Raw genomic sequence first — 12,760 nt, 5'->3', positions numbered from 1 at the left:
AGCAAAGACTAAAACGCTAGGATTGTACCATACTGGATACGTAGGGTGTGGGGGCAGGGGTGGTTCAGTGCCCTCTGAACATCCTGTTGCAATTCCTCCGGAGCGGGACGAGCCAGCACTTGGAAGCCAGCATCACGGAACTGCATGGAATTTCAACAGGACAGCCACGACACCCACATTTTCCAGAGAAGGGTTTGGTCAGGTGCACAACGAATGGCCTGGCCTGTGAGCCACCTGTCAGTTTGGAAGAGGCACCCCCTCTGCCTGGTTATAATAGCTGAGCATGCCTCTTGTGCTGGGGATTTGTAAGACCAACTGCAGCACAGATGACAGCTGGGCATAAAGTGGTTTAGTAGGACAAGAAAAGTGGGTCTCCATCCAAAAGGAAACACACACACACACACACACACACACGAGGCAGGGGGACAGAACTAAATAAACCTCAAGGGTGTATTTTGACCCCAACATTACTGAGCCAGGCAAAACGTCTCATTCACTGTACACCCTCAGAAGATTCCTAGGACTGACTTTTACTCTGAAGAGTGCCACCAATTAGCAATGATTAATTAATACAGATTGTATGCTGCTTCTGATCAGGAATTACTGGGGCTATTTTACAGAAAACTGGGGAGCAGTCATGTGAGGAACCACAGGAGGACCCACTGTCACCGGCTCCCCACTCTGTCCAGAAGCCCTCTTCTGACAGCACATTTCTTGACCTTTAGGGGTTCTTGGCTTTTCCACCAGCTTGCGCTTCAGAGCAGTGAGCAGTCTAACAAGCTGCTGACACTGACTTGCACAGAGGACACTGAAAATAAAACCAGCCCTTCCAGTCACTGGGGAAAACGATTTACTTTCTAGCCAACTGCTTTGCTGGGTGTGTCGGAATATACTTAGTTTTGCCAAATACAAGTTATTGAAATTCGGAAGAAATAATGGTGCTGCAAACCAGGTCTCTGCTGTTTACCGCAAATGGAGCCGTTTGGCAGGACAGAGAGGAGGAGGGCCTGTCAGCCTCGCACATTGTAGGGAGACAGTTACCACATGGACACACATGACGTTTTACATAAAAGTTCCACCCTAACTCTAAGGGGGTTGAGATTTAAAAAACAAAAAAACCTAGTTCTTTGTAGAAGTGAACTAAATGAAATAGTGAAATCAGTACGGCTTCTGTGCTTCACAGGCTGACGAGGATATAAACGAGCTCCAGCATCTACTTTTGCCTTTTTGCTTTTCCTTCCGCTTCATAGTAGATTCAGTGTCAAGGCAGACAGCCATGACCTTCAGAACAGAAGGTGAAAGCCCAGGACAGGAGCCAGGAAGCAAGAGTTTTACTGTTAGTTCTAGCTACTCCTTAGTATTTTGAAAGTTACTAAGAAGTTTCTGCAAGAAGACCAGCATACTTTCTATATTTGTTAAATGTTGTCTGTGCATAGTACTAGACAAAATAAAAATAATCACCTGTGTTTCTTAATTATAGGAAATCTTATAATGCTAAGGCCAAAAGGAACGTAAGGGTTCATTTCCATTCCTCGTTTAAGAGTCACTCACTACCTGAAGTTATTCTATTGTTTAGCTACGGTGGCTAAATCTTTTAGCATTTCTGTAAAATTTATAATGACAGTCAAAGACGTTCTGAAATAATAACAATAAGATGTTCTAATCTTTTGTTCAGATAAAATCTTACCTTACCTGGAAGCTCAATATACAAAACAGATAAGAGTGGAACTGTGGAGTTCAAAGCAGGGCGGTTCCATGAGTGGGCTCCTTGGAAGCCCTGGAGGCCCACCCACACGTGAAAACCACGACTTTAAAAGAAAAACAGCCTCAGTGCCCAAAGCAGAAAGAATAGAGTGCAAAGGCATTGCTTAGAAGAGTGCCATGCGAGGGCCTCCTGGGTGGCTCAGTCGGTTAAACCTCCATCTCAAAAATAAATAAATATTTAAAAAAAAAAAAAAAAAAAGGAAGAAGAGTGCCATAGGGCTTAGACACTCAAGCTCATGAGTCTCTAGCTTTCAAAGAAGAAAAGCCACTTTTCATTTCCCCTGGGTCGTAAGATGACTCACAGAAAAGAGGAAGGGAGGGGGTGGTGAGGTATAAGAAGATAGTTGTGTTGAAGACCTAGCAAGTGTTTGTGTGTGTGTTTTGGTAATGTCTTTGCATTTGTGGCAGTGTTAAGTTTCAAGGAACACTACTGCTGCTTTCCGCTCCCCAGTGGGAATCCTGTAAACTTCAGAGAGGCCATAACGTTAGGCTTCGAGATCTACCAGAATCTGTCTACTAGGGGCCTCAGTCACAGTGAGAGCCCAAAGCCCTGGCATCTATATCTGGATGTCCAATGGTGAAGCCGAACCAGACTGGGCTTCCTAGTGACCCTGAGACAACCTAAGTGACCACTGTTTTTCTTCAATTTGCACTAGCAGAAACAAGAAAAGACCTCTGACCGATCGTCGATGCTGGAGATGGAGAAACGGGTACGTGTGTGTTTCTCTCCCCTCTGTTTCATCTCAGTTTCTCTGACTTTGTTGTTCATGCCAGTGGAAAAAGTTCATCTTAAGAAGGCGGGAGTTCTGCCACATTCCATTCCCAGCTTGATAATAAATTCTTTTTGTATGACTCTGGACAGCAATTTGATTGCTAGTCCTTTTGGCTTCTTCAGATGGTCAGTACTTTTCACGTATTAGAGTCTTGGAGTGGAAAGGGTCCTCGGAAGGTCGTTTCATGCATTGGTTTGGCGTATAGACAGGACTGGACACACACATGAACACACACACACACACACACACACACCCCTACAGTGTATTTTGGTTTACTGTAAATCAGCACACATGTACACACCCAGGACCAAGGTCTCTTTACCCTTCCCATCGCCTTGAACAGAAAGGAAGTTTCAGCAGGACCCTCTGCCATTGATTTAGGTTTTATAACTTGAAATATGAGCTGGCAGAATCTTTTACATTCTCTGAGGGTGGGGGTGGGGGGGTTCTGGTTCAATTGCTGACCTCCTCCCGACTGCATTCAGAATATTTTTCTAGTATTTGACATTCTTGGATTGGGAAAACTCAGATTTATTGATGAACCCTAGCTGTGACGTGACCCTAAGAGTATAATATGTTCCCATCTCTCCTGTTTAATTTGGAAAGCAGCAAAGTTTTATATTTTATTTCCTTGGCCTGTAACAAAACCTCCTTGCTATCTCATCTAATCAAGGAATCTTCATCAAGTTGAAGCTAAATCAGGAGTCAGTTGCTGGGAAAGAAATGGGTTAGGGGGAGGGGTGCTATTTCTTCATAGACAATGATGGCTACTTCCCCACTCACCATCTGCTCCCCATCATGGTAGAAGCAGTTTCTTAGGAATTTGAGGGAGAGTTGCTGAAAATAATGATGACTTTATGTTATTAGAGAGCAAGGGTCTTGGTCACTTGCAGTCATTTGAAATTCCACAAAATCTTCAGCTTCCACAGAATAGCCCTGAGTACCCTGGTTCTACCATTTGTATATCTTCTAATCGTCTGATGGGAGATTTAGATAGTGTGATTTCTCTCAGTGAAGTAGTTTCATCCACGGATCAGACAGTGCTTAGTCTCCTGCCTGAAGTTTGCCTGAGACATGACGCTGCTGATCACATGGCAGCTGGAAGGCAGCATTTTGACTCCCTTCTAAGCCCAGTAGATGTTCAACAGTTTCGTTGTTTCTAAACAGGAGAGGAGAGCCTTGGAGCGGAAAATGTCCGAGATGGAGGAGGAGATGAAGGTATGGAGAACTCTCCTTTCTCCCTTTGTGTGCCCCTTCTCTGAGTGCCTGCCAGGACTGGGTGGTTGAGCATAGGGCCACCCCTCAACCCCCTCAAGAAGAGACGATGTGTAGAGTTGCCGAGCGCCTCTCCTCAGCCATTTCGTAGACTCTCTCGGTTCACGCAGCATCCACTGTGGACACCTCAAGGCCCTTCTGGGAGCCAGTGCTGCCTTTGGTTGAAGGAGAGGTGTCTGGCAGGCTGGAGACAAAATTAAGTTGAACTTCTAAGGTTTTCCAAGCAATAACTTGCCCCTCAAGGGGCTGGGTACAAAGGCTAAAACAAGGTTTCCAGCTTCCCAGGCCTCACACTAGGTGCCTAGGGAAGGCTCAACATGGCCAGAGACTCTCCTGCCTGGTGTCCCTCCCTGTCTCAGCCCTTTGCTGGAAGGAACACAGTTTGAGACATTCTGCAGTGGAATGCAGATTAATTTGCATGTCGATTTTCTGCCCCGGTCCATTTCCCCTGCAACATTCAGTAATATTCGGGATTCTCCCACTAGAATTAGCTCATGCCACCAGCGACACTTCATGGCTCACTGCTTTCCTCTCTCTCTTCGCCATGACCTACAGTGACCATCATCTCCATTAGCCACTTTAACGAGCAACTGCCATCATAGGCAGTTTTGAGTGCTAAGAACTGGTAACCTACCCAGAAGAGTCAATTCGCTGCCTTGAAAAGGGGATGTAGAGCAGCAGGGAATATAGAGCTGCTCGGGGTAGCCACCTGGCTATGATTTGGGAGCATCTGAGCCCTGTGGGGGCGTGATGCCACATGCCCATAATCACCTAGCGCTTGCTTGGCTTTTTTTTTTTTTTTTCCTTCAAGGATCTTATTTTATGACGTGTGATACAAAGCATTCATCTGGTGAAACACAGGGGTTTATTTGGTTGTTTTTTTCTAACCTGGGAACCAGAAGCACTGGGGTAATAATGAGGCAGAGCCCCAAATCCCTTTCTGTGAGCAAGCATCCCTAATATACAATTGGAGCGCTTTAGGAGAGACGTTTATTATTCCAATGGCCAAAAAAGTTGATTATTTACTGAAAACTTCTCAGGACCTGACAAGGTAAAAGTTTACACAAGATGCAGTGCCGATAGTCCTGTAACTCTTTATAATTCCAGAATGAAGGAGATGTGGCAAGCCTTGCCCTTGAGTTCTGTTGTTGCCATTCCAAGGCTATAATTGATCACATTCACATAGAATTTCAAACAATACCTACTTATATCTCCAAAAAGTGGCACTTAAATAAGAAATGATTCTCCTGAGATGCTAAAAACAGGATGATCCAACACCATTAGCTTCTCCATCTTCTGCTTTTTCCAGACTTACCTCACCTACCACACATAAGTATTCTCTCCCATCTAGAGCAGTATGTTAGTAAAGCTAAACAGTTCTTGATGAACGAATGTCCACAGCTCTTGGTTGCACTGGGGGCTCCACCATTTTTGAAACCCCTTGAGCTATGCCATCTGTACTCTGCTGTTAAGCAGCTGTCAGTGGTACTCATTAAAGAATAGCCTAAATGCTGATCAGGAACATGTAAACGAGGCCAAAGCTGGTGCCTTCTAATGAGTACCCAGGAGCCCAAAACCAGCCCATACCCACTAGTCACAGAACTCTGCACCACATCCACCCAGGCCCACACACAAAGACCCAGAAAGTCCCAAATTGGGGCAGTGGAGGCCCTTCTTTATCTCCATTCCAATTCTAATTGCCAAGTATGAGAGCCCCTTCAGTGGTTCTATTTGCTCTCAGTCCTATGGGTTGAGACAGGCTTACGTATTTCTTTCTCCCTATCCTATCAGGCTATGATTTCCTAAACTAGGCCACAAGTTCCTTTCTTTCCTCAGTAGAGATCATAATACATGAAAGCGTTTGCTCCAAGGGTGCCCGGGTGGCTCAGTCGAGTAAGCGTCCTACTCTTGATCTCAGCTCAAGTCTTGATCTCAGGGTCGGGAGTTGAAGCCCCACATTGGGCTCCACACTGGGCATGAAGCCTACATTTAAAAAAAAAAAAAAAAGGAAGGAAGGAAGAGAGAGAGAGAGAAAGAAAGCGTTGGCACTCTCAGCCATGAGTTACTTGCCAGCCAGCTTCAAATTCAGTTTAAATCATCAAGTGGAGCCAGATCCTGATTATTTAGACCTCAGGCCAATAGGTACACCAATTTGAAACTGCTTTTTGTTTGTTTTTTTAGTTAAAAAAATCAATCCAGTCAGTTTCCATTATTCTTTATTACCAGTTGCAAAGTCAAATGAAGAAACACCTGCAAGTTCTAAAGCCCCTAAATACCCTTTGCTTACATCAAAGCCTAATACCAGGTTTACAAATCGTCCAGCTCCCCCTAGAGGACAAAAGGGGAGGGACATACAAGCCTCGCAGTCAGCACCAATTTCAGGATGCTTGTGTTTGTACCTTCAGATAGGCAAAAACTTCAGATATATAGATACAGACATCATAAAATTGGTATCACTGGCCTTAAAGGAGTCTAAGAAGCTGCTTGGTTAGCCTTCAAGTCCTTCTTCATCCAGGCTACAGTTTATGGTAATCAACATCTTGGGAATGATCAGTGGGCAAAATCTGTGTGTTCTAGGTAGTCAGGCAACAGCACAGGTAACTGTCTTGTCGAATCTGGGGCCCAGTTGAACTAAGGACCAGTTAGACCCCATGCCTGTTGCATATTTGGTTCATACAGATGCTCAAACCTCTTGGAGCAATCAGTAGGGAGCAGGTTGAGAATTGACCTCCAGTGAACCCTGAAGATAAAGTAGGTGCTCGAGGACAGAAAGTGACTCTGGTGCCTGTTTTTGTGACTCTGGCAAATAAAGTACAAAGGCCAGGTGAAATGAACCATGAAAGGGGCTCATCCAGGTGTATGTGAGGCTCTGTGCTTGTGACACGGGTTGTGCCTTTCTGGCCATACTTGAAAGGTAAGTATTTATGAATTCTTCCCAGGACAAACTCCACTCAGATCCTGGGATGGAGTAGGATTATATGCCAGCCTCTGACAGGCGTGCATGTCAGCGTGAGCTGTGCTAGGCTGCACTTGGTCTTGCCCACATCAGACCCGAGGACTTTTCTACTGCATCCTCCATTCAGCATCAGTCTCCTTTCCAGACCTTCTCTTCCCTTTCCCAGGTCCTTGCATGAGGGGCCCAGCAGCCACTGCCCTTTTAGATTGGTCTTGGAATTTTTATTTTTACTCACTCTAGAAATATCACTAGCTGATCCTGCCCTTGCCCACCCTGCTCTGTGCCCTGCCCTTCCCTCCTACTTGCCGTGCCTTGTTTTCAGTACTCTTTCCTATGGAACATTCCACAAGATTGTTTCCTGCCTCTCTCCCTCATGCTGATAACTTCCAAATCCTTCCACCTCGATCTGCTTGTACTCACATGTTAGATTGAATAATTTTCATAGTTTATGTCTTTAATATTATTCCCTAGGAGGCAAGGACCACTTTATATAATGACAATGATTATGTTGAAAGCTTTGGTCCAATGTCAACACCAAAGAAGGGTGAGAGCCAGGGACTTTCCATTGGTTCTTATGTTTGGTCCCTGCCCATTTCTTTAAATATTTCCATATGCTGCACCATGATCTCCTCTGATCTCAGTCCTCTTCGTGGCCGAGATGCTTGCAGACGGTAAAGAGCATTGCTTGGTCCCTGCCCTTCAATGGCTACGTGGAAGTGTTTGGCTGCTCAACCTTTTTTCCAAGGTGCTCATTCTCCCTCTTTGGGGAAAGAGCTATTGAGCAGTTTGTCTCTGCTTGTTTTTCCTTTTCACTGTTTTTTCCCCTTCATGCTACCTTTCATTTTCTTGCTTCTTCACTTCCAACTATAACTCCACTAATCCTTCATTTCTGTCCTTCGCATCTGTGTGGGTACGAGAGACTTCTCTCTGGTTCGTAGTCACTGTAACCCACAGGATTTTTCACCTTCCTCTGTGAAGCTCCATTTGCATAATGAAATCATTTTCCTCCTCCCAAAGAGCTCATGGTCTCAGTTACAGGGTCAGTCCAGATGACCACTTAGGAAAGGACAAGTGACAGTAAGCAGGCCTATGATATAATGCCATTTATTGAAGTCTTTAGGTCCTTTAGAGGATATGAGGTGTTAGGAAAAATATCTGGGGGCTGGTTGTTCTGTTCCATTTGCAACACTTACAAATAGTGAAGTCTGGACTAGTACATCAGTCCAACCAATTCCGTTATCGTGGGCATTTATGATTTCTCCAACTTTTGTGCACAGCTGTGATTTTCAGAGGATGAATCTGTATGTGAACACTTTGAAGCAGCTCCCAGCCTCTTCATGAGCTGGGACAAAGAGAGCACAGTTAGCTGTGAATTTCGTGTTGCAGGTAGTTGTACAGCAGGTCAAAGGTGGGTTGGCAGTTCTTGGGTCCTGGAACAAGCTTCCAGACTGCAGTGGAGAGCTAGCAGGGTTAGTGAAGCATCCCACAAAACAGGTTAGAGGACCACCTGACAGCTGCTGGTTTATGTGCCACTTCACCCTCCTAAACAGTACATGCCTTGTACAGAAAACTCTTGAACAACAGCCCCTCTTTTATTTTCCTTGTTTTATTTCTTAAATTAAAAAATAAATGAGGTAAGAGAAGGACCCAGAAAGAGAACAAGTAGGAGTAGGGGGCCAAGATAAGAGGAGGGAGAAAGAAAAGGGCAGTAGCTGGATTTGGGAACACACCGAGTCCTCAACTCCAGGTCCCAATGATGATGAAGAAGGGGCCCCAAGGCCATGGCTCAGCCATGTTAAACCTGTTGAGAAGGCCCCAAGCCACATGGTGGGCTGTCCTTCTCAAAAGCCATCCAGGTGTGCTATTTGAGAGCCTGGTGGTTGTATTCAGATGGCTGATCTTCAGCATAGTGAGACCTTAGCCAGGAATCATAGGCCCGGCTCTCCCCCTCGTTGGTGCTTCTCTCCATTATCCCTCCTCCCACCCCCACCATTACTCCTGCCTTTCTCATTTCCTTTCTTGCATGCCAACTAAAAACAAAAACAAAAAGTCATGTGATTTCTTTGTCCTACTTTTATCTCCTCTGGTCTGTCTTGTCTCTCTCTCTCTCTTGTGTGTCTGTCCCCTCCATGTTTCACTCTACAGAACCTCCACCAGCTAAAACAGATTCAAACCTTGAAGCAGATGAACGAGCAACTGCAGGCTGAGAACAGGGCCCTGACCCGAGTTGTGGCCCGACTCTCGGAGTCCGTCGAGTCCTCGGAAACCCAGGAGCTCTAGTTCTTGCCCCTCTTCTCCACCTCACTTTCCTCCTCCACCACTCCAGGCACGTTCAGTCTTCTTGTTGGGCCCAGAAGCCCTGTGCTCATCCCCCTCCATCCAAGCCTCCATATGCGAGTGCCTACAAAGGTCGGTCATCTGGAAGTGGAAAGAGCCAGGACTGAGAAACAGAGTGGGACATAATAGCCGAGGTCAAGGGAGGCAGTGGGGGAAACCTTGCCTGGGCTGGTGGTCCTTTTGGTAAGATCACCACATCACCTTTTCCTCCCCTGGAGACTGAATATGGATTCGCTTACTTGGCTACACATAGATATACACATACGTATGCACGTACCTGTGTGTATATACAGATTTCTTTGGTGGGGTCATTGCCAAATTGAGATTGAACTTTCTCAGCAGCAGCCCAAGTGCAACCTGATCACTAGAGCAGTTGGGGTTGGTCCTAGACTCCCAAATGTAGCTGGGCCTGGGGTAAGCAAAGGCAGGCGCTCTCAACCTGGGCTGGGAGTTTTGCTGTGTGTAGTGTCTGGGCCCACCACCCCCACACCCCCAAAAATCAGCGGTCCAGGTTGAGACCCAGGCATCAATATTTTTTCAAGCCTCCACTGTTGATTCTTTTGTGAAACCAGGATTGAAAATGGCCCTTTGGATACCAGACAGAACTAAGTCTTTGCATCTGACAGCATGCTGGATGGGGACGACTAGCACTGAAGGCTAGAGCTCCATGACCAGCAAAATCACCGCCCATCCCGCCATTTGAGTAGAACTGGTTAGGCATTCTTTGCCTCCCTTCTGCAGTAATCTTTGCTTTCTTCCCCCTCTCGGGAGGCAGCACTCTGATCCCTGCCACAAATCTCGGTGCCTTAGGGATGTGTCCCTCAACCCCACCCCTAGCCAGTGTGTGGGCTATGAAGCAGAACACAGCTTTTATAAATGAGACCCTCACACAGCAAGACCTTCCCTAATGGGGGTAGCTTTGCAAAGTTGATGACAGTCAGTGGAGCAGAGAGCGGGGATTTATTTTCAACCGAGAACCAAAAAAATTTGTTTGGTAAACTGGAGCCTTTCTCTGGATGTCGGTCTGAAAGACAAGCTCACAGATCACTTGTTTTCCTACCCAGCGATGGTGTGATGGGGTCACCACTGCTGAGCAGTTTCACCCCCTGAGATGAGTTTTTAATTTTCAGCAACAGTCTAATTAGTCCTGACCAACGCCTGTTCTTTTCTCTGCCTATTCACTTGTGCCTTCAGGGTCAGTAGCTGGCAACTAATACCCACTAGATCTGCAGCACCCAAACTGCCATAAGGGCTGGGCTAATATCCTGCTGTAGCTGCTGTCACACACACAAAGAAATTGAAAGGGCAGGGACACCACGGCCTGGCACACCAAGCGGCTTAGTTACCCTACTTACTGAGTGCCCTGTAAGGTCCAAACTCCGTGCTTTAAGATAAGCCTCAGGATTATGGGAAAATTTGATGGGGGTGAACAAGGGACCCACAGAAGATGTCCCAGTTATTTTTAGTTCCTTCTTTGTGCAAGATAGTATAGGATATAGGGCAAAACTAGATCTGTGCTTTCAGCAGTGAGTAAAGTTAACATTTGTCATTTGTTAAGGCCCATGCATAGCACTTTATATGCTTTTTCTCACTTGTTCCCCAGAACAATCATTTTACATATGGGGGAAAAACGAGTTATAGTTTGAATAACCTGCCCAGAGTCCCTCAAAGTTCAAACCAAATAGGTCAGTTCCAGAACCCAAGCCCTCAACCACTGTGACATTAGCTGTCTGCATATTTGGCACAGAGTTTTAGCCATTTGTTAAGCATATGGCCTAAACAGTGCAAGAGTCTATTAAACAACGACAGTGTGGCCCCACCATTGCAGCTAAAGGATGAAGGACATTCTGCTTCCTCAGCACTCTTGACTTCCCTGGTGGAGGTTCACTTCCAAACAGCCATTTACCTCCCAAAAGCTTTCACCGCGTAAAGAAACTGTTACATAGTATATGACCTTCTGTAACAGGTCAGCAGACTGTGGCCCATCAGTATGCCCGTGAGCCATACAAACACTTGGCGGAAAAAAGAAAAAGGATAATATTTCACGACACATGAAAATACATGGAATCAAATCTTGGTGTCCAAAAATAGTTTCATTGGACCTGAGCCATGCTCATTTGTTTATATCTTAACCTTATGTTCATAAGTACTTTTGTGCTACAAGAGCAGAGTTGAATAGTTGGAGCAGAGACCATGTGGCTTGCAAACCCTGAGATATTTATTATCTGGACCTTTACAGAAAATGCTTGCCGACCCCTACCAGAAGGAAAGATTGGATAACTCAGCCAAACTGACAGTGTGGTCCAGAGAGTTGGCCCTGCCTTTTTTTGTTTTTTGTTTTTGTTTTGTTTTGTTAATAATCCACTAGGGAAATCATCTTGCTTCGGTGTGCAGTACAGGCTACTTCCAACAGAATGTGAGCAGTGGGACGGACTTCCTTCCCACTTCCCGAGTAGTCAGAAGCAAAGCAGCCTGGGCACAGCGCCTTCTGAGCCTCCGTCAGCCTTCAGCTAGCCTTGCCCTGGGTCTCAGACCCTTATATCCTCTCCCTCTTCAACACATTCCTCATCGAAGGCTGTATGAAGTAATATTTGGGAAAACACATGTACATAATTTTATTTGCCCAGGATAACTTACCGTCAAACTATGATAAACTGGAAATTTAGAAATTAGAAAGCTGGTAGATGGAACTAGAGGGTATTATGTGAAGCAAAATTAGAGAAAAGCAAATATCATATCACTTCACTCATATGAGGGCTTTAAAAGACAAAACAGACGAACATAGGGAAGGGAAGCAAAAATAATGTAAAAACGGGACGGGGACAAAACATAAGAGCCTCTTAAATATGGAGAACAAACAGAGGGTTACTGGAGGGGTTGTGGGAGGGGGGATGGGCTAAATGGGTAAGGGGCATTCAGGAATCTACCCCTGAAATCATTGTTGCACTATATGCTAACTTGGATGTAAATTAAAAGAAAGAAAGAAAAGAGAAAAAGAAAGAAAGAAAGAAAGAAAGAAAGAAAGAAAGAAAGAAAGAAAGAAGAAAGAAAGAAAGAGGAAAGAAAAAAAGAAATTAAGAAAGCTGACATCCAGGGGGTTGAAATGATAAAGCTTTGTTAAACCTCATACTTGTACAGTGCTTCCACATGTGTTCTTATTTAATCATTCTTTAACTTCAAGTGAATATCAGATAACACTGCTCATTTCCTCCTCTCTCTTTTGAGAGTCAAGTTTATGAGACTCCCCCCCCCCCCCCCGCCTTGATTTCTACATTCCACTTCTTGGACTTTTTGACACTCCCTCAAGATGTCAGTTGTAGTATATTGCAGCTGGGAAATTGCCTTGTCCAATTTTTTTTTTTTTTTTAAAGAATTGAGTTCTTCACGCGGAAATAAATCATCAAGGTTCAACGAGTTGTTTATACATTTAAAAAGCAGGGAGGGGTCAGCTCAGTTCTGATTTGATGGGCTGCTGGCAGGGAAATGAAATCTATTGACATGTATAGCTTCTGCCCGTACCCTCCCTAGCCCCACCCCCACCTATGGAATCCTATTATGGAAATATGACTTTCAGAGTCTCATTGATACCCAGGCTGCAGGACCCAGGATGGGGCCATTGGAGAGCAGATGGGAAGGTAAAGCATTGTGAGGCCAT

The 12,760-nt window shown here is 45.2% G+C and overlaps 1 protein-coding gene across 2 annotated transcripts in view; it reads left to right on the top strand.

Annotated features, from left to right (window-relative positions):
- Positions 1 to 12,760, top strand: part of PPP1R12B (protein phosphatase 1 regulatory subunit 12B) — a 126,257-nt gene that overhangs the window by 103,675 nt on the left and 9,822 nt on the right. For both annotated transcript variants that reach the window (XM_047076677.1, XM_047076678.1), the window contains 2 exons: positions 2,421 to 2,474; positions 3,705 to 3,755. In XM_047076677.1, the coding sequence (XP_046932633.1) occupies positions 2,421 to 2,474; positions 3,705 to 3,755 (105 nt within the window). The remainder of the gene's footprint in view (positions 1 to 2,420; positions 2,475 to 3,704; positions 3,756 to 12,760) is intronic.

Source organism: Lynx rufus, unplaced genomic scaffold (assembly GCF_022079265.1).
Source record: "Lynx rufus isolate CCGP_SWC_20201006 ecotype Redwood Valley unplaced genomic scaffold, mLynRuf1.p SCAF_15, whole genome shotgun sequence".
Lineage (NCBI taxonomy): Eukaryota > Metazoa > Chordata > Mammalia > Carnivora > Felidae > Lynx > Lynx rufus.
The sequence above is the reverse complement of the archived record's forward strand: the minus strand, read 5'-3'. Positions and strand labels throughout refer to the sequence as shown.